The following is a 23,028-nucleotide window of genomic DNA, read 5'->3' as shown; positions in this document are numbered from 1 at the left end:
TTGAGAGTCTGCCTGCCGATGCAGGGGACACGGGTTCGTGCCCTGGTCTGGGAGGATTCCACATGCCGCGGAGCGGTTGGCCCGTGAGCCATGGCCGCTGGGCCTGCGCGTCCGGAGCCTGTGCTCCGCAATGGGAGAGGCCACAACAGTGAGACACCCGCGTACCGCAAAAAAAAAAAAAAAAAAGTAATGTGTCAGTAAATAATAATACAAAGAAGACATATTAGCACTGTACAAATGCAGATTTATTGTTCTTCCCTTTATCCATAGTAGGAAAAAGGTTGGAAATTGTTAGGAAAGCAGCTTATATACAAAGCACTTCTGAAATTATGCTTTTCTTTGGAAAACAACTTATAAAAAATAATAAACGTTTAAAAGATTCAAGTCCTTTAAGTATTTTACACTTCTGAAGGTTAAAACTCCATGTGTTTCCTATAATATATAGAACAATTTAAAAAAAAACTCATAAAGTGACATTGATTTGAATTCCACAGAATCCCTGACCATTACAAATATGTTCTTTCCTATAAAGTCAATTTGTTCTTCACAGGCAAAGCTATAGTTAAAGTGTGTTTCTCTAATTCATTGAGATTGAATTTTACTCTCCAGCTAATGTCTTCAGGAGACTAATAGTAATTTATAGTTTCTTCAAATAAGTTAACATATCCAAAATGTTAATCACCACATGCATAATTCTGGGAGAGTGACAGTCTCTATACATACCAAAAAAAAAAAAAAGATTTCACCCATTAACAAGAGCCAATATGGCCCATGATTCCCTGGGGCAAGTCCTCTTTGAGAAGAGATGACAGTTTTCCCTTGGTCCTGGCTAAGGCTATTTCTGAGTGGCATTCCTGTGCTCCCCACCCGCCAACCCTCCCCAAAGTAAATGACCCAGGGGCCAAAGTCAAGAAATGTAGTGTTTGGCCTGGTGATTTCAGAAGGTTGATGAACCTGCAGGGACTCTGAAGATGGACCCGGCTGAACTTGCCCAGTGAGATGAGGCAATCACCTCTGAGGGTTTGCACCAACACCGACGGGGAGAGGATTACATTCCTTTCTAATCACCCTAGGACCAGGTAACATGATTGGTTTAATGCTTTAACAGACCACTAGCCAGACTGGTTAGTAATGTGAGACGTGGAAATCACACCCCACATAAAAAGACATATTGTACCTGGAGGCACATAAGTGTCTGACTGCGTGGGAGCTAAAAGAACAGGAACCTCTCTTTATTATTAATGTCATTAGGAAAAAAGCTAAACGAAATTGTGCCATTTAAGTACTCCAACACTTAACTGCTAAAAATGTTTCAAACACTTGATATATATTTCATAGTTCACAGACTCCAAAAGGAAAACTATCGCACTTCTCACCTGACTGCGTTGCGTCATTTTAAGCACCCTTTGCAAGTGTATTTGTTTGGGTGGGGAAGCGGGTGGGAAGGTGTGAGTGGGAGGTACAAAAAAAAAAAAAAAAAAAAATCTTGATATTGCAGAGGTTTTTTTCTTCCTCAGGGTTTCCAAATCTTTCATTCCCTTTGCCCCTGAATAATGTGAGCTGTGGGCAGCCTGTGAAAGGAGCTGCTTCCACAGGCTGTGCAGCTCTAGATTCCGGAGTCCACACCCAATTACCAGGCGAGGGTCTTTGCAGGTAAAAGTTCCTGAAGCTTCCTTTTTCAGCTCATCTTCCAAACTTCACGTTTCCTGTAAGAAACCTAACAAAATAGAGAAATGAATTCAGAGATTCATTGTTGCCGGGGAAAGGGCACATGCTTTTAAAGAAAGTCACTTGTCCATTTCAAAAAAGAATTCCTGGGCGTGGCTGGGTTTTCCTGAGCTGAAGATAAACCAGTACAATTTTTTAAGGTTGTAGTTACAAGATACTAAAACGTCCCGATAAAAAACCAAAATTCAGCCAATTAGCCAGACATTTTGGCTACATGAGGGCATAAAACACTGGTAAATCTCTGGCTTTTTGTTTGTTTGTTTTTAACTCACAGAAGATTTTTCTCCTATTTAACGAGGGGAATGGACTAAGAAGCTTTTACGATCCCCTTCACTGCTAAAATATGTCACAAACCCTTGTCAGCAAGTCAAGCATCTAGTGAGGTCAACAGCAGAGAAAAAGAAAACAAAAAATAACAACCCATTCTACAGGATTTGTGAGATAGTCAGAGTTCCAAGCCTTCCTTTGATGGAAGAGGCTGTGATTATTTCCTTATCACGGCACAGAGGCCAGACCGTCAAGAGGCAGAAGTGCCTAAATGCAAACAAGTAGATCTCCACATGTGGGCCTCAGTGACTTACATAATTTCAACATACCCAAGAAAAAGAATGAAAAATGTGATACTGAAAAACTGGCTCTTCTATCTGCTTGCAGCTTTTGCATCCAAACAATGGTGGGGGAGTTCAGAAAGCTTGCCCACCACACCTGACAGCATCCTGAGAGTTGGCCGCCCCAGACTTTTACTTTTCATATAAGCTTCTGGGGAGCTGACACACTTTTACATTCTTTAAGGGATAAAAAGTCCAAATAGAATTCCAAATAAAAACCTCTCTCTGATTTGCTGAGGCTTCTGAGGAGTAACACCACATTTGTTAATCATGGTAACAATATATAATAATCAAAGCTGTGAATTGGTTTGACCTTGATTCTAACAATGTGCTAATAAGTGAGTCAAGCCACAAAAAAAGAAGTGCTTAAAACAAAGGAAGGAACCCTGTGGTTTTCTGGATTGAGACCAGAAACAACTCCCTTTAGCTCTCTCTTGGGTTCTGCTCTTTCCCTTCCCTTCTTTGCTGCTGGAGGTTGACTAGTGCCACACAGTGGCCTCCTGGAGCACTGCTTCAGCACCACAGAAGGCCTAGAAGGATCAATGAATGCTACCAGTCAGGTCCCTGCCTGAGCCTCACTACCTGCCTGGAGCTTTACAAGCAGTACCTCTTTTCGTTATCACACCAGACCCAGGACACTGGGGTTTTGCATCCATCTGACAGATGGGAACAGAGAGGTTTAAAGTCAGGTAAGGAATTTGCTTAGTCATGGATATATCATACAACACAGGGAATACAGCCAGTAGTTTATAACTACAAATGGAGTATAACCTGTAAAATCTGTGAATCACTATATTGCACACCTGTGACATATAATATTATATATCAACTATACTTCAATAAAAAAAAAAAAGTTTTTTGCCTAGTCACAAACCTAGCCAGCACTCGAGATGGGATTTGAACACTTCCTCTGACTGCATACACAAGTCACCTTTACTTAGATTATGGCAGCCCACATGCTGACTGCTACAGCATTTGCACAGTTCTCTAAACCCGAGCTTATAAATACACAAGCAACACATTCTATAATAGAAATCTGCTATTTGCAAAGACACAGCTTGATTTCAAGTAAATGACTAAGATAACTTCCTGCTTACCTTTCAGCACATCTTGGACTTCAACTGAATTGATGTTTTTCAAGCAGTTCCATAAATTCTGAGCTGTGGCGTTGCTCTGCTCCTTTTCTTGCCACTTCTTCAGCATCCTAAACTTATTGATCGTGACATCTTCTTTCTTCTCCAGGATAGCATCAATGTCGCTAATCTTCAACTTCAGGTTGGCAATGGCAATCTTTACCCACTCCTTTCCCAACTTCTCAGCAAGGTTAATCAACTGAGTGTCTGTTAACAAGGTTTTAGTCTTCACTCCATCTAAAAGCACATGAAGAATTCAGTTGTTCCTCTAAACGCTTCATTTATAGCCATTTACAATGAAAACGTATTCTCTTTATATAAGAAAAGAAACCATGATTCGAAACTTTAATAACTGCTTTTAAAATATATTTAAGTGTCGGGCTTCCCTGGTGGTGCAGTAGTTGAGAGTCTGCCTGCCGATGCAGGGGACACGGGTTCATGCCGCGGAACGGCTGGGCCCGTGAGCCATGGCTGCTGAGCCTGCGCGTCTGGAGCCTGTGCTCCACAACGGGAGAGGCCATAACAGTGAGAGGCCCGCATACAGAAGAAAAAAAAAAAAAAAAAAATATATATATATATATATATATATTTAAGTGTCAAAAAAAATCCCCGCTTTCCCAACTATTTTAAGGACCAAAGGAATCAATTTCATACAACATTAAACTGGGGTATAATGTTCACATGATAATTCAATAAGTCAGGGAATGAAATTGTTTTATAAAGCAGCACAAATTAGGTTGGAGTAAAAAAAAAAAACAAATCGGGCACCAAAAATAATTTATGTGGCTCAAAAAGAAACATATACAGCTTTTGCCCTTGCCCAGCTCTGCAACTTCATCTAAGTGTTAACACCACATACAAAATGCTACCTTTAGCGGTCAATAAAGAGAACAGCAAGAGATATGAATTGCAGTCTCCATTCCACCATCTCCTGGCATTAGGGGAAAGAGCACATTCCACAGAAAAGCCAGGGGACGGTATCTGTAATACCTGTTGCTCACTAAGAAACAGTGTCATAATCTTGGAAGGGTATATGTTTGCCAATGGAAACCACTGGCCCCATAAAAAATATCAGCCCTAGCAGTAAGGTGGATTTTCTACATTCCCACTTTTCAGCTGGTTGAGCTACGGTGCAGCAAAGCGCATGGGGTACGGAGTCTCGGTTAAGGATCCTCAAGGCCTTACAAACACTGGAGGTGACATCAGAAAGGAATAAGAGGGAGGAAGAATCCTTCCTGCCCCTCCTCCAGGACCGTGACGCTTTCACTCATCTACAGCCAATCTGTTAAAGTGAACCTAACGTTTGTATTGGACCCTAACGCACTTCAGTTTCCTCTCTAACGTTCTAGACTGAAGAATGGGTTCTGAAGGATGGCCCCTGCCCCATAGTGGTCTCCTGATACATGGGATCTGTCAAAAAAGTAAGTTCTCAGGACCATCCCCAAAGCCCCCAAAATGTTATGTGGCAGCCTGGATGGGAGGGGAGTTTGGGGGAGAACGGATACATGTATATGTATGGCTGAGCCCCTCTGCTGTGCACCTGAAACTATCACAACATTGTTCATTGGCTGTACTCCAATATAAAATAAAAAGTTTTTTAAAAAAAAGTAAATCTTATTAATTTATTCGCTACTACATTGTCATCTCTAAAAAGGTTGGAAATCTTAATTTCTAGGTAGTATTTTAATTAAAATTTCATTTTAATTCTATTTCTAGTTACTTGCTGTTGGAGCTAATTTTAAATAGCCAAATAATTGCAAGAAAAAAACTTTCCCTATATAACAATTTAATACAAAATTGTTTCCCATTCAGTTATAAATAAGTTCTGAGGATCTAATACACAGCATGGTGACTATAGTTAATTAATACTGTGCTGTACACTTGAAATTTGCTAAGAGAGTAGGTCTTATGCATTCTCACTACCACCAAAAACAAAAAGGCTATGTGAGATGACAGATGTGCTAATTAACGTGATTGGTAAATATTTCACAATATATGCATACATCAAAACATCACATTGTGCACTTTAAGTATACACAATTTTGTCAATTATATCTCGATAAAACTGGAAAAATATTGTATCCCAATTTGGTTAGCTTTTAAAATAACTCCAGAGCCTCATTTTGATGTTCATTAAATAGAAACAATAAACTTTTCTCTAGTGACATACAGTAAAATCAGACATATGTCATCCTCACAACCTCCTGCTCTAGCATGTGAAGAATAGCTTATTTTAATCTTTACAGAGTTTATCTGCTTTTAGAGATTCATACCTTCTTACAGTGGTAGAATAAAAGGTATTTTGATGAAAGGGTTAATCTGGGGAGTTACATGAGGCCCCCAAAGCCTTGAGATCTTGTCTCATATAATTGGAGTCTGGGTATTTTCACTTAAATTTGTGAATTCTGGCTGGACTTGAATTTTGAGGTACATACTCCATCTTCTGGCTCCTTGGAGTATTGTTTTTAAATGTTTAAATCTCTACTGTATTTTCACAACTATCAAGCCTTGGTCTCTGCCATTTAATTGGAAGAAATTAAGTTGACCTTCGTCTCCAATAACTGAGCTGGCGGCTCCTTCCCCCAAAAGTCGCTAATAACTTTGAGGCCAGTGAGTGCACACATGGACATTCACTATTTACTCCTTCAATGAATATTCACTGTCTTCTACATAAAAGGCTGCAGGCTCAGCGTTATGGGAAAATGCACAGACGGACAGGCCACGGCCCCTGTCCCTACGGGCTGCAGGAGCTTCCCCTGGCCCTCCATTCTACTTTCACCGAGGGAAGGGGGAGTGCGTAGTCAAGCTGGAAAAGTAAGCTGGGGCAGACCAAGAAGGACCCTTGTCCAGCCCTAAGGAGCTGGGACACGGGGGGAAAGCATCTGGGAGGGCACGCACACCTAGGAGGTGGCTCCAGGAGGACTGACCCAAAAAGCACATGTGTTGCATGGAAGTCAATGGGGGAGACGAGGGAAAACGACTCATAGCCACGGATGACGTTTTTACAAACCTGAAGTGCCAATCTGCTTCATTCTTTTATCATAGACCACCTCATCGGGTAAGCTGCTACTCATCTTTCGCCGCCTATTACCTTTAAAAAACAACAACAACAAAACATTGGCTTTCCCTTAGGGTCCTTATTACCTACCCATCTTCAAACTAGAGTTCTTTTTAAAGAAATCATCATTGAGATAGAAACAAATTGAAAATGGATTCAAAGGTCGTTCCGATGATTAAGAGTTATGGAACACTGAACAGATCCTTAACGTTACCGTATTTGCACAGCAGAATTAAAATTCTAGTGGATGGAAGGTATAGACGAGTTTAACGTCCAGTGACGAGCACTTACCACTTGTGCTGCTTTTCGAAATGTTCGGGTTCTGATCATGCTGAACCCAGTCACCTGTTAAATTACAATAAGCAGCAATTGGAAAAAATGGTTTTGAAACTGGAAGTAAAGCAATCGATTTATGAAAGCACCTGAAACCCCAGGGTCTCGGCAACCTCTCTCAAGTTCAAATATGAGTTTGGGGTTTTAACTTAGTATGTATGCAAATGCACTGGGCTTGAACTCTTGAGATAAATAACAAGTACTCCTTCCGACACGTCTTGCGGGACAAGTGTTTCCCAGACTTCAGTCATCCGCACACCACTGTCGTGATATCTGCCATACCCATCTGCCAGGTGAAATGTCATTCGCTCCGTATTTCTTTAAATCTACAACTACCGTAAATAGAACAGTGGCATCATGTGCCATATGGAGACGGAAGCCATAAAAATAAACATCGTTCAATTTTAAGTGTATTTGTATGTACTCCACGTAAAAGAATCTCATATACGTATTATCATTCTGTACTTGAGGGGTTCTTTCTGGACACTTCACCTGTGATTCGACACCACCTGCCCCATGTGAAATTCAGCCCCTGCTCTAACCGATGCCTACGTGTCAGGCAGGCCTTCCGCAGGTTCCTTTAGTGAAGCTGCCTAATAGTGATGGGCAATTTCAGTTCATTGTTAGCTTAGGCCGCCAAAATAATGGAGACCAGAATCATCTTACAATGCAGAATATTATTAAGTAAGTTTAAAAAAAGAAGTCTTAAAAAGTGGCCTTTAAAATTGCCAAGAGGCTTAGTCTAGAAGAACATCTGTCATTCAGGCTGCTACACGTTAAATACCTTTATTCCCGTGGCATTTGCTGTGGTTAAAAAGTAACATCTTTCAGGTTCATTTATTTGAGCATATTAATGAATACCGAGCAAAAATACTACAATCCCCAATACACAGTCCCAACTAGGACTCTTCCCAGCTAAGTAACTGTAGTTTGGATAAAAGGGCCTGTTTCAAACTGGCTAACTTAAGGGTATAATATTGAGAACAGGAGTCACACCTATAGAAAAGCTTCCTGCTTAAACTAGCACAGAATTCCAAACTGATTAGACTGGGTTTCGTTTCTGGAGTAAAAAGACATGAGAGCAAATATGGACTCTGTGCACCCACTGACTCTGGGGATTTGGACGGTGGGTGCCTGAGAAGGAGAGCCGGCACTTTTGCCCAGGAGCTGGGGCCTCTGTTTCTCTTAATCGAATGTTTTAATATTACAGTGATGGGACAGACAACTACTCTATTTGCTTTTCCACCCAGGCCACCTGCCCCGCCTCAACCCCCAAACAGAGTTTTAATTCAAGATACAAAACACTCACACTCTCTCAGTTTTGCTTTCCATACAATTTCCTCGGAATCCATTTCAACCAAAAGTAATTTAAACTCCACTGGTTGCTCCAAATACACTTCACTATAACTTTTCAATTTTAAAAGTGAACCATCCACAAATTCAATTTCCTTTAAAAAAACAAACAAACATGATTTTCTGAAATTTAAAGGTTGCGTTAATTAACAACATAAGATGTCAGATAAGGAATAATGGCAATGAGAAGGGTTAGTGCTTGAATGCTCACTGAAATTTTGACCTTGGAAATCCCACTCCTTAATCATACATCCTCTCACGCTCCTGTTTCTAATCCCTCCTTACTCTTACTCCAAAATGCTTTTCTACCTCATTGAAGCTTCTAGTCCCGTGGCCCTAGTTTTCTAAAGTGTAACTTTTCAGCCTTTCCTGATTTCAACGTTTCATCTTTCCCAAATGGCACCTGTGCTCACCCATCAGCCACCCTATCCTCGGTGCTTTTAAACTCCTCACCATCTTTTTCCTAGATCGTTCTCCAATCTGCAGTTGATTCCGCGTTTATAGAACTACGTGCGGTGTTTTGTCCACGTGTCCTCATTGAACACCGCCGTCCCCCAACAAATCCTCGTATCGCTATTTTACGGATAAAGAATCCCAGAGAAGCGTATGAACTTGCCCAGGTCCACACCTAGGAAGTGGCGGAACTGGAATTTGAATCCACACCTCGTGACTCCAGAGTGTGAGCTCTTAACCACTACACAGACTGCCTCCTGCCTTCCACCTCCTCTGCTGCTCTCCAGGCTGGCTAGCAAGGCTGGCGGGAGAAATACATCTTTTAAAAACTATCAGTGACCTGCACTGGGCATCACCATCACAAACCAATGGTCTTAACCTGTCCCCCACCCTTTCCGTTCCAAGTCACTAGTATTATCTTCACAACCTTCTAAGGGTCAGTCACCAGGGCCTACAAAGCTGAGACAGCGCCCTCTCCTGGCCCTACTCCTCCTAAATCCCTCCACGTTCAGCTTCTCCAGAACTATCCTGGGGCCTCCAGCCCAAATGCACATCCCCGCCCCCTCACTTAGACACCAGCGGCCCCTCTTCCGCGAGAGCTTCGGAAAGCTCATCTCTTCAGGGGAATCCCTCACCCTTCAAACCCAGAACAAACATCACCCATGTGAAAAGCATTCCTGGAGACCCACTGCACTTCGTACCCATCTCTATAGTAACACATTATGTTAAAATTATTGCTTTTCATGAATGGAGTATTTCTCTCACTTTGAGGGAAAAGACTGTGACTTATTTGTTTTTTAATTCTTAGCTCTTATCTCAAGCTGACTGGTAATAGGCACTTCCGATCAATGTCAGTTAAGCAAATCATTAACCGTCTAAAACTAATAAGGACACCTTATATTTACACAGTTTGATAACTTTCAAAGTGCTTCCAAACCATTACTTGGTATGATCCTTACAGCAATCCTGGGAGATTATCCCCATTTTATTGGCCAGAAATGTGGTTAACATAACGTAGACTATTTAAAGCCCTCCAGCTATCAACATCTTTTGTAAGAATGAACTCCTGGGACCCCCTCGGTGTCTTGCCGGGCACGTCCATCCATTCAACATGTATTATTCCCTCTCCTAGTGGTTCTTAAACGTGGCAGCACATTATAGTCACCTTGGGAGCTTTAATAAGCCCAATGCCCAGGCCATTCCCAGACCAATTAAGTCAGCATCTCTGGAGGTGGGACCCAGGCCACGGAATGTTTTTAAAGCTCCTCAGGGAATTGCACTATGCAGCAAAGGCCAAGAATCACTGCTCTAAGCACACCCTTCTAATTTAATGCCACTTCCCAGACAAGGTTGCAGTTTGCTCCTCGTGATTGTTTTGATGTACCATCTGCCAGGGCCTGATCAGCTTAGAAGGGCTGAGAATCAGCCTCTCAGATCCCAGTGCGGGGACAGTGGCTTGAGAGGCCAAGGGCAGTCAGGGCCCTGGGCGAGCCCTCCAACGCCCAGGTGTGTGCAGATCGCCCACCTGCTTTGCACATTAGTTTCCTCAGCCATGTTGTTGTAAGGCTCAAATGGTTCAAAGGGTGTGGAGAGACGCTTTGAAACTGGAAAGGAAGGAAGGTTATAGAAGACTGTCTGACCAACCTGACTGCTTCTACAGGGCACGAGGCCCCTAATAATATAATAAAACAGTACAACATGGACCACTGCCATTAGCTCTCTTGGCTCACATTTTAATTTAATGGAATCAAAACATGTTTTCAACTTTTCATAAACTGTAAAACAAACAAACAAACAAAAGGAGGTGTACAAAAGGAATTTCCATGCAGACATGCAGACTAGAGAAGCTGTGGCATATGCTCAGAGCACATAATGAAAATAAGTTTTAAAAATAAACGAAGTCATTTCCGAGAAACCAAGACCACTTACAAATGTCACTGTGTGTACAGTGAATAGTTCAAATCTAACAACAATTTGTCCTCATAACTATTTTTCAAATGCCTTCCAGTAAGAAAAGCCCAATATCCCTTGCGAACATTGTTTGAAGAATTTAATTTAAAATGCAAGAACATTTAAAACCTTTTTAAAGGGAAAGAGATTGGATAGTCTATTTTTCCAATGACTGCAGATAAATCCTGAAATTCAACTGCATTTTTGGAATAAACAATAAGTTTAGCAAAACAACTGCCTTCTTAGAAACTGGGAAATAAAAAAGGAAAACAAAATGCATTATTTTGAATATCTTCAAAACACCATATCTAAGAAATATACATCCTTGCTACTACTCCAAGGTGGTTTTTAAAATACCTACCTCGGGGGTGATTTCAGCTTCTGGATCACTGATCAGCCTGTACTTCTTCCCATTCTGCAACAACTTCTGGCAAACGGGAGGCTTGTCGATTTTCATGAATTTCTTAGAGGAGTGCTTTACAGACTTGGAAATATCCTGAAGGAGGAAATAGGTTTTGGTTTCGAAATCCATCAGCAACAACTGTCAGAGACCTAAGAGCCAGGCTGTGCATGTGCCAGCTGCATTATCTTCACTTCCTCCTACAGAACGACAGCGGGAGAGTAGCTTTCACAGTGCTCACAAGGGAAAAAAGCCACAGAGAGGCTGAGTCGCCTGTGATCTGCACTTCCGGCACCCAGATCGCCAAACATCTTCCTGCGAAAGCACTACAGCCAAAAGCAACACTTATACCCTGTGTGGCACCAAAAAATCTGCTTCTGAAGAATCTGAGAAAATTAAATTAGCACTAGCATTACACATCTGTATTACTAACTGCATGCCCATCGTGTGAACAGAAAGCAACTCTTTTACTGTACATGGTCCCAGCCTACTCGGAGTTTGTTTCCATCCTTATTTTCACAACTATCCCTTTGACATGGCCCTAGAGGGGACACTGACTTTACATGTAATGTTCGAATGCCCCCAAGAGGTTAATGTAACCTTTGGCCCAAGCTCCCTTGATAAAGCAGCTGTAGAGCCGAACATGAAATTTAGGTTTCCTGAGGCAGAGTTCAAGGAAATCTTTTCCTACGTAGGAAAAACATCAACCCAAGAAGAAAGGTGCAAAAATAAAACACCAGCCAGGAAGGACATCCTGCCTTATGCATGCCACACTCCCCATTGTTCTGGTGGCATCCTTCTCTACATTTGCTGATACAATCAGCTCCCTACCCCAGCTTCCCAGGAAGTGTGGAATAACGCTCTTTTAATTAATTGATTTTACTTTAAAAAAATATAAAGTTCATCAAATAATAGTACTTATTCCAAATCTAATGCTAATTATACACTTTTTTAACTTTTTATTTTATATTGGAGTATAGCCGATTAACAATGTTGTGATAGTTTCAGGTGCACAGCAAAGCGACTCAGCCATACATATACATGTATCCATCCTCCCTCAGACTCCCTCCCGTCCAGGCTGCCACGTAACACTGAGCAGAGTGCCCTGTGCTATACTAATTATACTTTAGATGTGATTATTTTTATACCGTTTTAAAGACTATTTTCCCAACGGAAAGTATTATCTTTAAGGAGACTACAGGAAGCATATTCGACTTGCTTAGGAGGAAACTAAGAACCTATTACTTAATCAAGTTTTTATACTTTAATACATATTGCTAATTAAAATCAGTATAATATTTTAAAGCATGGAAATATTACAACCTAAAACCACTGGGAGAAGGTAGTTTGATATAAATTCTATAACTCAAATTATAACTCATAAATTAGTACACTTTATTACAGCTCTAATGCTTATTTTTTTCCAATTCTGTTAAACCCTAATTTTGAATCTGAAAGTATAATTTTGAGTCACTGCTTTATCTGCTATATTTCAGTGCTCCATCCGCCTCTAAGTCGTTATAACTGTATTGACAGTGAGTCAGCCTACGAAAGGAGATTCAATTCTCTGTTATAGCTACAGTGCAGAAAATGGGCTAAACATCATGGCCTTATTCTGTGTTCTGGAAAACCGGTTCCATCATGAATATCCACACCCCTCCCCTCAGGCCATGCTACACAATGCTTGATGTCAACTTTTCTGTTAACCTCATATATCAGACCAGTCTCCAGTGCTTCATGAACATTTGCTGCTACAAAACCCAGAATGTTGAACCCAAGGTCAATTTTTATCCAAAAAATTGCTCTGGAATGAGTTACCCTAAGAGAACCATCTTACTGACGGAGCTTTAGGCCAAGGAGAAACCTTCAGTCGCCCTACACTTGACCCAAAGACCTGAAACGGCTCCCCAGTGTGTCCAGAGCAGGTGCTTCTCCAACTCTAACGTCCCAATCACCTGGGAATGTGGACCAGTGCAGGCTCTGAGTCTGCAGGTCTGGGTGGGGCTGAGACTTTGCATTTTAACGAACTCCCTGCTAATGTCAGCCAGCCACTGCTGGTCTCCATGTCGCCTGGTCCCCCGGTCCCCCGGTCCCCAGACCACATGTCGAGCAGCAAGGAGTAGAGAACAGATGGCCTAGGCTGCCCACCAGGCAACCCTCTCCAAGGCCAGGCCTGCCTGTCTGTGCCATCCCCACCTCTGGAGCGCTATTTTCCTATCTCTTGTCTTCACGACACTGTTTACATGTATAAACACCTGCACTCCATGGATCTGAGGACTTGGCATGCACCTAGGCACTGACCTGATGACCTCTGTGGGCGAGCACCAAATCAGACCCGCTGTGGGTGACGCTTAAATCGACAGGGACGGGACCCACCCAGATGTCATGTAAAGCCTGAACACAGAGTATTCGACACTTAGTATTCACTTTCATCGATTTACCTTGATGAAGGACTCATTATTGGTTGCTATGTACACTCGAAAAGACAAGGACGGGTTATGGTCGATGGCTTTGTACAGGATCACAGCCCCGTGGTGGAATACTGTTTCTTCGCTTTGAATAACGGGTCCCACAGGAGAAAGAGAGCTCACGTGCCATTTGACATGGGTTGCAGAATGGTCCACAGTATATTCTAACGAGGCCCCAGTACTTTTAACATGTAAGACTTTGAACGTCATGTTGGCATCGCAGTCTGTTAACACATGAAGGTGAATCAGTATTCCAGGTATTGTATGGGTTGCACACATACTCTCACACATGTGCACACGCACACACCAACTAAACTTTTAGCAAACGAGTACTTACGACCCAAGCAGAGGGAATGTGGAAAATGAATGGAGGTAAGGCAGGTTGGGTCACATTTAACATCAAACAAGGGTCCACCGACAACCCAGGGCTTCACAACCAGGTCCGCGTATTTGCTCCAGGACAGGACACAATACTTGATGTCAACTTTTCTGTTAACCTCAAATATCAGACCAGTCTCCATGCACTGGTAAGTTCCCTCTGTGTCCACCTTCAGTCTGCATTGGATAGATAAGAACACCTGTTTAGTCCTGATGTTTGGTTAGGAGAAGACCTCTGAAAATTATTTTTTTTCAATTCATTTTTTGTTTTTAATTTCACTCAAAAGCACTAAGGGAACGCTATAACATTTTGAAGCAGCACCATTATCAAAGAAAACAATCCAAGTAATTACATAAAATGTGTAAAGTTAGTTATGCTTTTTGTGTTTCCCCTACTTGGGGTTATAATTATGTAGAAAGTTAAATTACTGAAGATATGTCTTCTGCATTCACAATTACTTACAAAAACTGTCCCCGGGAAAGGAGCCTGGGGGTCACTAGTTCATTGTGTTTCTGGAGGAAAAGCACATATATAACCTATAAGTAAATGCTGTTTTCTTAAATAAAGCAAATTAAAGAATCATCCCTTCATAATTAAAAGATACTTACATTTTCAGCATTACAGTGTTCACAGTGAGATTGGATTTCATTAAATTCTAAATGACAGAGAAAAAGTTTTGCTTATAGGAATGTGACCGGCATTTTCAGACAAAAATTGTTTTAATAAATATATAAGATATGACCAGATTACAAAATTCAAAGGTACAGGTCCCTCAGCAATAATGCGACTATTTTGGAAAACATCAGTTCACACCTGAATTAAAATGATCTGTGGGCAATTCTTTACCCTCCCATTCTTCAACTGTAAAAGATATGGTCACACATGTATTGGCGTAAGTCAGTCACAGCGTAAATCACTCAAACCCCCATCTCCAGCGTCACAACCAACAGGAGCTTTAAACATACATTCAACATCTCCGCGAGTAGATTCAGTGCCACATGAGGCATCATGCTTGTGAGTCCCGCTGTAGGTCTAAAGGCATGAAAACGAGCTTGAAAGCGACTCTTAAGTTTCCATGCACCCCGTTTTGGCACATTAAGTCTTTAGCTGATCTTCTGGCACAGAAGCAACAGCTCTCTCAGAATCCTCCTCTCACACCACAGGCACAGGGAGAACAGGATGAATTAGAGAAAACGAGAGGGCAAGGGCACTGCCTCGCTCTTACCCTGATTAGACGCTTCCTCGGTGGAAGATTCTCTTAGCTCCCCATCTGTGGAGACAAGAAGGGACCGAGGCACAGGTGGTCATGAACGAGCTCTTCACTAGTTACTCCTCACCTAGGCCAGCGTCTCAGCTGGACAGCCGCAGCCCCCAGTGAAGAGCCCTTCACGGTGGCCAGGAGTCGGGAACTAAGCTGGAGTCATTATCCCCAAGGTAGGGCTTGACTGGCATCAGTCCTTCAGGCTAGTACAGAGTTCGAGATAAGCTTGGAAGGAAGAGAGGAGTTGACGTCTGATTTTAGGCATACTTAAACTGGAACTGTCTTGGAAGCGTCTCCGATTTAGCATGTAGGCTCCTTCCATTGGCTCCCCACTACTTGCAGCTTCTATCAGCCTCCCCACGCTTACTGCCCTCCGGTCACTCTGTGCCACTCTCCACACCAAAGCACGCTCCTGCCTCAGGGCCTTTGCACTTACTGTCTCCTAGAACAAATATTCACGCTGCTCACTCCATTACATCCTTGCAGCCTCTGTTCAAATGTCGCCTTATCAGAGAGGCTTTCTTGATGCCCCCACCCCGACCAAAGCAGGGCCTGCCTGACACCTCTCTTCCCCCTTCATTTTCTTCAGGGCACTGCCTGCCACCTTGCACACTATACAGTTCAGTGTTTCTGCTTCCTGTCTCTCTCCCCACTAGAATGTAAGCCTCATGAGGACCGTAACCCCAGGGCCTAGTAAGTGCTCACATTCTGATTGACTAGAATTCCAGAAGACAAAAATGTATTATGAAAGGGAACAGTGGTGAATTTTCCTATTATCTACACCGGCCACTAGTTGCATGAGCTTGGGCACTCTAGTTATGCACTAAATCTCTCTGTCCATTACTTTCCTCATCTGTTCAATGAGGATTAACATAATACCACCCCCAGAAAGATAGAAAATAAAATTACAGGTAGGTATCGCACCTGGCACTCGGCAAGCACTCAGTGAGTGCTAGCTAACTGTTATTAACTATTATTTCGCTAGGGCAATGGGTGGAACTCATTAAAAAATTAAAGAATTCTAAAGTGGACAATAACTCTTCACTTGGGATAAGACCTAATATGTTGAATGCTTGGTTTTATATTTTAAAGATCTGAACAAGCTTTGGAAGGGTGAGCCCATGGGTAAGACAGGCATCTTTACCACATGTGGAAGGTCCTAGGCCACCACCAACGCCCAGAAGGTGTGGACTCTCCCCAGGATGCTGCTCCAGCCCTGGCCACACAAGCTGCTTGCTATCAGGGCGTTCATTATACAGGAACCAGGAGTTGCAAGACAGAACCAGCTTTAAGAAGCAGCATTAAGATGAAATAGAAACTAGAGACTAAAAGTATTCAGAATTCTGGACTCAGAATACTATAGATCCAAAGGTTCTTAAATACTGACCTAAGTCCTGCACCACAAAATTCTTCAATCATATTTCCACAGCCACTATCCTAAAAAGCATCATAAAATTCTAAATTATTTAGCGGCTATCATCTATACCCGGGGTCCCCAACCCCTGGTTCCTGTTAGGGACCAGGCCTCACAGCAGGAGGTGAGTGGCGGGCGAGCGAGTGAAGCTTCCTCTGGGGCTCCCCATCACCGTCCCCATCACTTGCATTACCGCCTGAGCCATATCCACACCCCCCTGACCCGGGTCCATGGAAAAACCGTCTTCCATGAAACTGGTCCCTGGTGCCAAAAAGGTTGGGGACTGCTGATCTACACTGCATTTCATCCACATCCCATGTTTTTGTTTCTACCTATCTGCCTTGGGAGCAGAGAAAAGAAAAGAGGTTAGAGAATCCTAACCACCCAGCAAACTGAGTCTTCCACCAGGTCCTCCCAGCCAAAGCAGAGAAATTGATGCAATTCTCTCCAACACATAAACCACAGCTTCTCTTTAATCCACACGACACAGGTGACCTCAGAGCTCATGCCTATGAGTGGAAGGCATATCCGATCATGAGGATGATGGGTGGGCCTGCATCACCAGCCAGCCCACAGAAAAGTAAGCATCCCAGGGCAGCCTGCCGGTCCTTCCACCTGACCTGAGAATGGAGGTGAATGGGGTGTGTGTGGGGGGGGTCTCTTTGATTTCTCCCCCCAGGGTGGAGGATAAAAGGTCTTTTAACAAAGAGAGCCCTGTGGATAGCCTCGGGGCTCCAGAGTCAAGCATCCTCAGCCCACCCACTTTCAGTGCCAGAGACATCCAGGAGTCTAATTTGGCCAAGGGCCAGGTCCAGCAGCTCCCTGACCCACACGTGCCCTGTCTGACCGCACTGACCGTGCCCTCCCACCCAAACATCAGCCTATCTCGAGCCTCTGTGACTCAAATGTCTTCCACCTGGTTGCCACCCTGGTGAGAACCTGGTCCAGGCCTGGCTTCCAGGACCCTGAGGGCCCTGCCTCTGGACTCTGTGTCCCTGTGGCCATTTACTCAATTATTAACCAGGGACAACAAAGACCGGATCCCAATACACAGCTTTCTGACTTCACTTCTACCCTAATCCGATCTGCTGGAGGCTAGACTTCTGACTGCATTTTGCAGGATGAAATAGTCCTTACAATGTATAAAGGGGATTGGAAGTAGGAGGGCTGGTACACATTCTTTCCTTATGGGTATCAGAATGTGACATCCACTCCACGAGTGTGATACAGAAATAATTACAGGTTCTTATCAATACATAACGTGATTGCAAGGAGCTTACAATTACCTTCACGGGTTCTCCGCTGGGAAACCGCAGAGAGAATTAGATTAAAGACAGAAGGACTTCTGAGTGAAGAGACTTCATTAATTTAAAAATATTACAAAGGAGCCCTCTGACTGCCATGCTATAGTATTTGTGTTCATAAGCAGATTATATTCTAAGAACTGGGGGAAAAAATCCTGCAGTAAAATAAAATCAGTTAGAATATAAGCTTAGTCATGCAACATTTTTTTCCTAAGTCTTTCACAAAACTTTAGATCAAAACCAAATTTTATATTTAGAATCTACGTCTTTACAGTGGTTTCATACCCAAGTTGTTCACAAACAGCCAGAAGAGCAAGCCAGAAACTTTAAACCACAAATGTACAACATTTTCAGCAGCAAACAGTTTACTCTGTGATAAACTGTGGGCGGCGACCACCTCGGAAGGAAGCCAAGGCCACTGCGGCGACAATGCAGATTTCAGCCAGTCCCTCAATCTCTTCTCCTTTGGGAACCGTGAGGGCAGAACCACACATGCAGAGTCTTGGCATCAATGCAGACCAGGAACACATCCTTTGTATTCCAAGTCTACTGAGCTCAAATTTTCAAAATGCTTATTCGTTTCCCAATGTTGAACCCAATTTTACACAGGAAAAGATCACGAACAAGCAACTTGCAACTTAAAAATCTCAAAGCCTATCCGTCTTTCTTCCTTTCAACAACAAGAAAGAAAGTCAGAGGAAGGAAGGATATACTCACTTGTTTTTTCTGGTTTTGGCGTCTCATTATCTACAAAAAAAAAAAAAAAAGGTCTAAATCAGATTCATACAACAACTAAGAAAAAACACAGGCTAACGGGAGAATAGGTAAAATGTTTGCCTCTCACCAATAGCAACCATTTCCTGTCTTTCTTTTTCAGCTCATCCTGTTTTGCCACTTTGCTTGCCAACTAGCAATTATTTACCATGTGAGCACTTTTTCAGTACTTCACAAAAACGACACTAGTAATTATTATGTCCTCAAGCAATGTAAGTGATCTGGGCATTACTTTAAAATAAAAATAAAGGTGTCTATGTTTAACTAGAATTCTGTAATTAAAGAAACACATACACAGATAACTCACCAGATTCACTTTCAGAACTGCTCTCAGAACTGCTGTCCTCACCTTAAAAAAAGCATATGCCAGGAGAAGCACACAATGAATAAAAGTAGGAACTATTTTTTTTTAATTATACATATAATAAAACAGATCCAAACTCAACTAATTTCTTCTTTTCATCCATTCTCACTAAGTCCCAAACTAGCGTGGTTTACAGAAAAGAAGGCTTATCTTTCTTTGGAGCTGGATAAAACACACTTTAATGGCTTAAATATGAGCTCAAATCACACTCTGGCTGCAATAATCACTTTATTTGGGTGTCACCCAAGTCCCACCCAGCCTGACCTGCTCTCGCTGCTCCTGTCTTGGACCCACACTCGTACGTCTAGAAGGCTCCATGCAAAAAGTTCAAGGACACAACAGTGCAGAATACTGTAGTGTAAATGCCATTTCCCTGAAGCATAGGACAAACAGTCTATAGTATTCAACTACTTCTGGAAAGAGCGATCCCCAAGAATGCTCCCTCCTCTTTCTCACGCCCAACTCAGTGCCTCCATCCACGGCAGTCAGGCTTCTGTTCCCACAACTAGTTTGGAATCCTTTCCCTGATGTCCCCAAAGGCCCACTAAGCCCCAGACCCATGACTGCCACGAGTAGACGAGACCCCTACCTCCCGTCCTGCCCACACAGCCCTCCCGTCTGTCCTGGTTCTCCGCCTGCCTCTCCGTGTGTCCTCCATTTGCCTTCTGCTCCGCTCCACACTCCACCCACACTCCCCGCTTCCAGCCTTCTTTCCACCTCAAGAGCCCCAAGAGCGCTGGCCACCTACTCCCAAATCTGGATCTGACCTCCACCTCCAGGCGCACCCTGGGCCTCCCCTGGCTGCCCAGATGAGCACCCGGGCAGAGTCAGCCAAGTGCACCCCCTCCACTCCCTCCCCTCGACTGCCGTCCTGCTTCGCCCCCCACGCAGGCTCAGGATCCCCTGAGCAAATACATGGAAAGCTATTCATGTTATTCTCAAATCTTCCCTCCCTACACACAACTACTGACAACCAAAGCCAAGGACGGACAATAGTTCCATGGAGAAATGGAAAGATTTGAGAATAAAGATGAGGACGATAATACAGCAGCTAAGAGCAGCTTTTTGGAGTGTTCACTATGTGCCAGGCGCTGTGCATATACTTACTCATTTACGTGTATTCACTCATTTACATGTATTTACTCACTTTGCATATGTATATATATTTACATATATTTACGTAAGAGCTTTACGTATATTTACACATTAACTCTCACTTCCAAATGAGGTAAGCTGAGGTCAGTTAACTGACTTATGCAACACCACGGAGCACCAGGGCATTACCCCTTATCCCCCGCCCAGGAAGCCTGGAGCTAAGATTTCAACTTGAGCAGTCTGGCCTGAACTTGCCCTCTTAACCGTGTTGTTACACTTGCAAACATGCTTCTTGTTACTTCAGCAGTTCAACACCCAGGAGCTAGAGACTGATTGGATGGGGCGGGGTGGGGGGAGTAGGAGGCAGACTCCTGCATGAGAGGATGCCTGAGGGGAGGGCGAGGTGTTGAAACAGGTGCTGGGAAATCAAAGTGATAGGACATGGCCTTGGTCTTCCAGGGCTGAAAGAACAGAGCAGTGGTTCTCAACCTTGGCTGCATGCTGATATCACCTAGGGAGCTTTCTAAACACACCCATGCCTGGGACTCTGGGATGGGGCTCGAACAGCAGTATTTTTTTTAAAGGTCCCCAGATAACTGCAGTGTGCAGCCAGGGTTGAGAACCACTGGCCTAGAATCAACCCATTTTAATCACTTCCTCGTTCCCCAAGCTGTACCCCAGGATGATTACCACTCCTTCCTCCAAGCCCTTACAGATGCCATCCCATTGCCTGGAAATCCCTTCCCCGGACCCCACTTCCAGAGCTCCTAGGTATCCACTAAGAGCCAGCGCAGTGTCACTTCTGCTCACAGTCTCCCTCTGCCCCACCAAGGTAGGTGAGCCCTGCCTCTTTCCTGATCCTGTCACATTTACCCCATTGCCAAGCAGTGCCTGCTTGCTTAGCTGTTGGTCTGTGAGCCCTGGAGGACTGAGGCTGTGTCTCACCACCTTGATTCCCCAGCACGCATCCCTACACAGATGCGCAATGAATGAATGAATGTGTGAACGAACGAATGCTTTGCCCAGCTTTAAAGAAGCAAGCAGCCCCCACCATGGCCCCTCCTTATTCTGTCGGTTCCATCCGGCAGTCTGGGACCTCTGCAGGGCTGTAATTCTGCCTGGACCAGTCCCAGGTGAGGCCCACCTTCTGCCCCAGGTCCCTGGGAGAGGGAGTCTGGGGCCAGCCCTTCAGCTCACCTTCCCTCTGGTTCTGGACCTCGGACTCCTGATTCTGTTTCTGCCTCCCTGCCCTGTGAGCCTGCCCAAGTCCCCAGGACCATTTTTCTGCCTCACGGCACAAATTTGAGAACTAAATAAGATGTCTGCGAAGAGGGACCAGCCCAGGGCCTCGCACACAGTAGGCACTTAATAAGTGTTACTAATAGGTCACATTCACTCCTAAACTCCAGTGACAGGCCAGTCCAAGCCTGCTACTGCAAGCACTAAACCCTTCCCATATTTGTGCAGGTGAAAGCTCTGGCAGCAGGCTCCCTGTTCAGGGAAGCTGGTGCACAAACAACCCTCAGCTCTGAGCTTCTCTTCTCCCAGCTTCTCATTCTGATGGGTGCCACCTTCGCCACGCCCGGCTGCCCTTCAGAACGCCAGCCTAGATGCGGACAAAATCCATACTCCTTCCTTTGATCCACTGCATTCAACTAAAAAAACGCTAAGCTGTTAAAAATAAATTTTACTTTAAAAAAAATAAAAGGAGGGAAAGGTGAGAAAGGGAACAGAGGGAATGTGACAGCAGGCAAACTGAAAGAGCAGGTCCCATGCCTTATCTGGTCCAGAGGCCGGTGCATTTTCTCCCCTCTGAGGGTTGGACACTTCGGGGCAGACAGCAGGGGAATGCAGGCCACAGCCCCTTCCACATACTCTCAGCCTAGAGAGAAACAGCGGCTGCACAGCCCGCTTCCTCTCCACGCCCGAGGCCAAGTCAGGGGTCACTCCCGTCTCCCCTCTGGGGCTCGCTGCCCTGCCCTGTACCCCGTATCAGCTTTGCTCTCAGTTTACAGAAATCACCTTCTGCTTCTTGACAAGGCCAACCTCCCTTCATCTAGCTGAGAAGGCTCCACCCCACTCTGGCCTGAGGTGTCTGTCCCTTCACTCACCTGACCATCTGTGTTACCCACTGGCTGGACTATACTCTGCGGGTACACACTTTTAACTCTCATCTTTTGATTCGGACACTATCACCAGCAGCGGACTTTCTCCTCCTTTCTCAGACAGCTGGGGGAGAGCTGTCCTTGCACAATCCCATTTTAATCTCCATTTTGGTTATATCTTACAAATCCATAGTTCTCCTCTTTTATTTAACGTTAAAACCAAAGGGTACTTCACGTAACTTTAGGTACGGTTCCCCTTTTGTCACTAGGAACATGGAAACCTCATAAAAATAGCCGACGTAATCATCAAATCCGTACAATGTTACCTTGAGGAAAAAGAGAAAATATACTTAATTTTCCAGATATAACAATAAAAACTCTACCATCTGGCAACAAGATTGCCAGTTGGCTCTGTTCTCAGAAATGACAAGGGTAAGGAAACAAATCAGAGGGACAACTTTTGCTACTTGTATGTCCTGAAGCATATTCTATTCCACATAAACCTAATCACAGGAATAAGTCAAGTGTGCAGAAACCACAGTCCCAGCAAACTGTTCGGGAAGCAGGACCCTGGGCACGGACATGACTGAGCTTAAGTTTTTCAAGAAAACATGTGGATTTTTTCTGGACAACAAGCTTTGGATATTTTTCTTCTGATATAAGCTGTTGTTTTTTTTTTCTATAACGACCTTATTGAGATCGAATTTGCATACTATACAATTCACTCAAAGTGTACAATTCAATGGCTTTTCGCATATTCACAGAGTTGTACATCTATCATGACAATCAATTTTACATTTTCATCACCCAAAAAAAACCCCTGTACCTTTTAACTATCCAACCTCCCC

At 43.7% G+C, this 23,028-nt stretch overlaps 1 protein-coding gene across 1 annotated transcript in view; it reads right to left on the bottom strand.

Annotated features, from left to right (window-relative positions):
• Positions 1-223: 223 nt before the first annotated feature.
• LOC113623562 (NACHT, LRR and PYD domains-containing protein 1b allele 3) overlaps positions 224-23,028 on the bottom strand; it is a 37,157-nt gene continuing 14,352 nt past the window's right edge. Inside the window, exons 4-16 of the mRNA XM_027113037.1 lie at positions 18,924-18,965; positions 18,560-18,589; positions 15,089-15,133; positions 14,472-14,518; positions 14,326-14,375; positions 13,822-14,039; positions 13,458-13,708; positions 10,978-11,112; positions 8,170-8,308; positions 6,819-6,872; positions 6,480-6,560; positions 3,434-3,706; positions 224-1,717 (exon numbers count right to left, since the gene is read on the bottom strand). Of these exons, the coding sequence (XP_026968838.1) occupies positions 1,698-1,717; positions 3,434-3,706; positions 6,480-6,560; positions 6,819-6,872; positions 8,170-8,308; positions 10,978-11,112; positions 13,458-13,708; positions 13,822-14,039; positions 14,326-14,375; positions 14,472-14,518; positions 15,089-15,133; positions 18,560-18,589; positions 18,924-18,965 (1,385 nt within the window). The 3' untranslated portion in view covers positions 224-1,697. The remainder of the gene's footprint in view (positions 1,718-3,433; positions 3,707-6,479; positions 6,561-6,818; positions 6,873-8,169; positions 8,309-10,977; positions 11,113-13,457; positions 13,709-13,821; positions 14,040-14,325; positions 14,376-14,471; positions 14,519-15,088; positions 15,134-18,559; positions 18,590-18,923; positions 18,966-23,028) is intronic.

Source organism: Aethalodelphis obliquidens, unplaced genomic scaffold (assembly GCF_003676395.1).
Source record: "Aethalodelphis obliquidens isolate GAN/ISIS:26980383/991018 unplaced genomic scaffold, ASM367639v1 scaffold1, whole genome shotgun sequence".
In the NCBI taxonomy this organism is placed as follows: Eukaryota; Metazoa; Chordata; class Mammalia; order Artiodactyla; family Delphinidae; genus Aethalodelphis; species Aethalodelphis obliquidens.
This window is presented reverse-complemented; position numbering and strand designations above follow the sequence as displayed.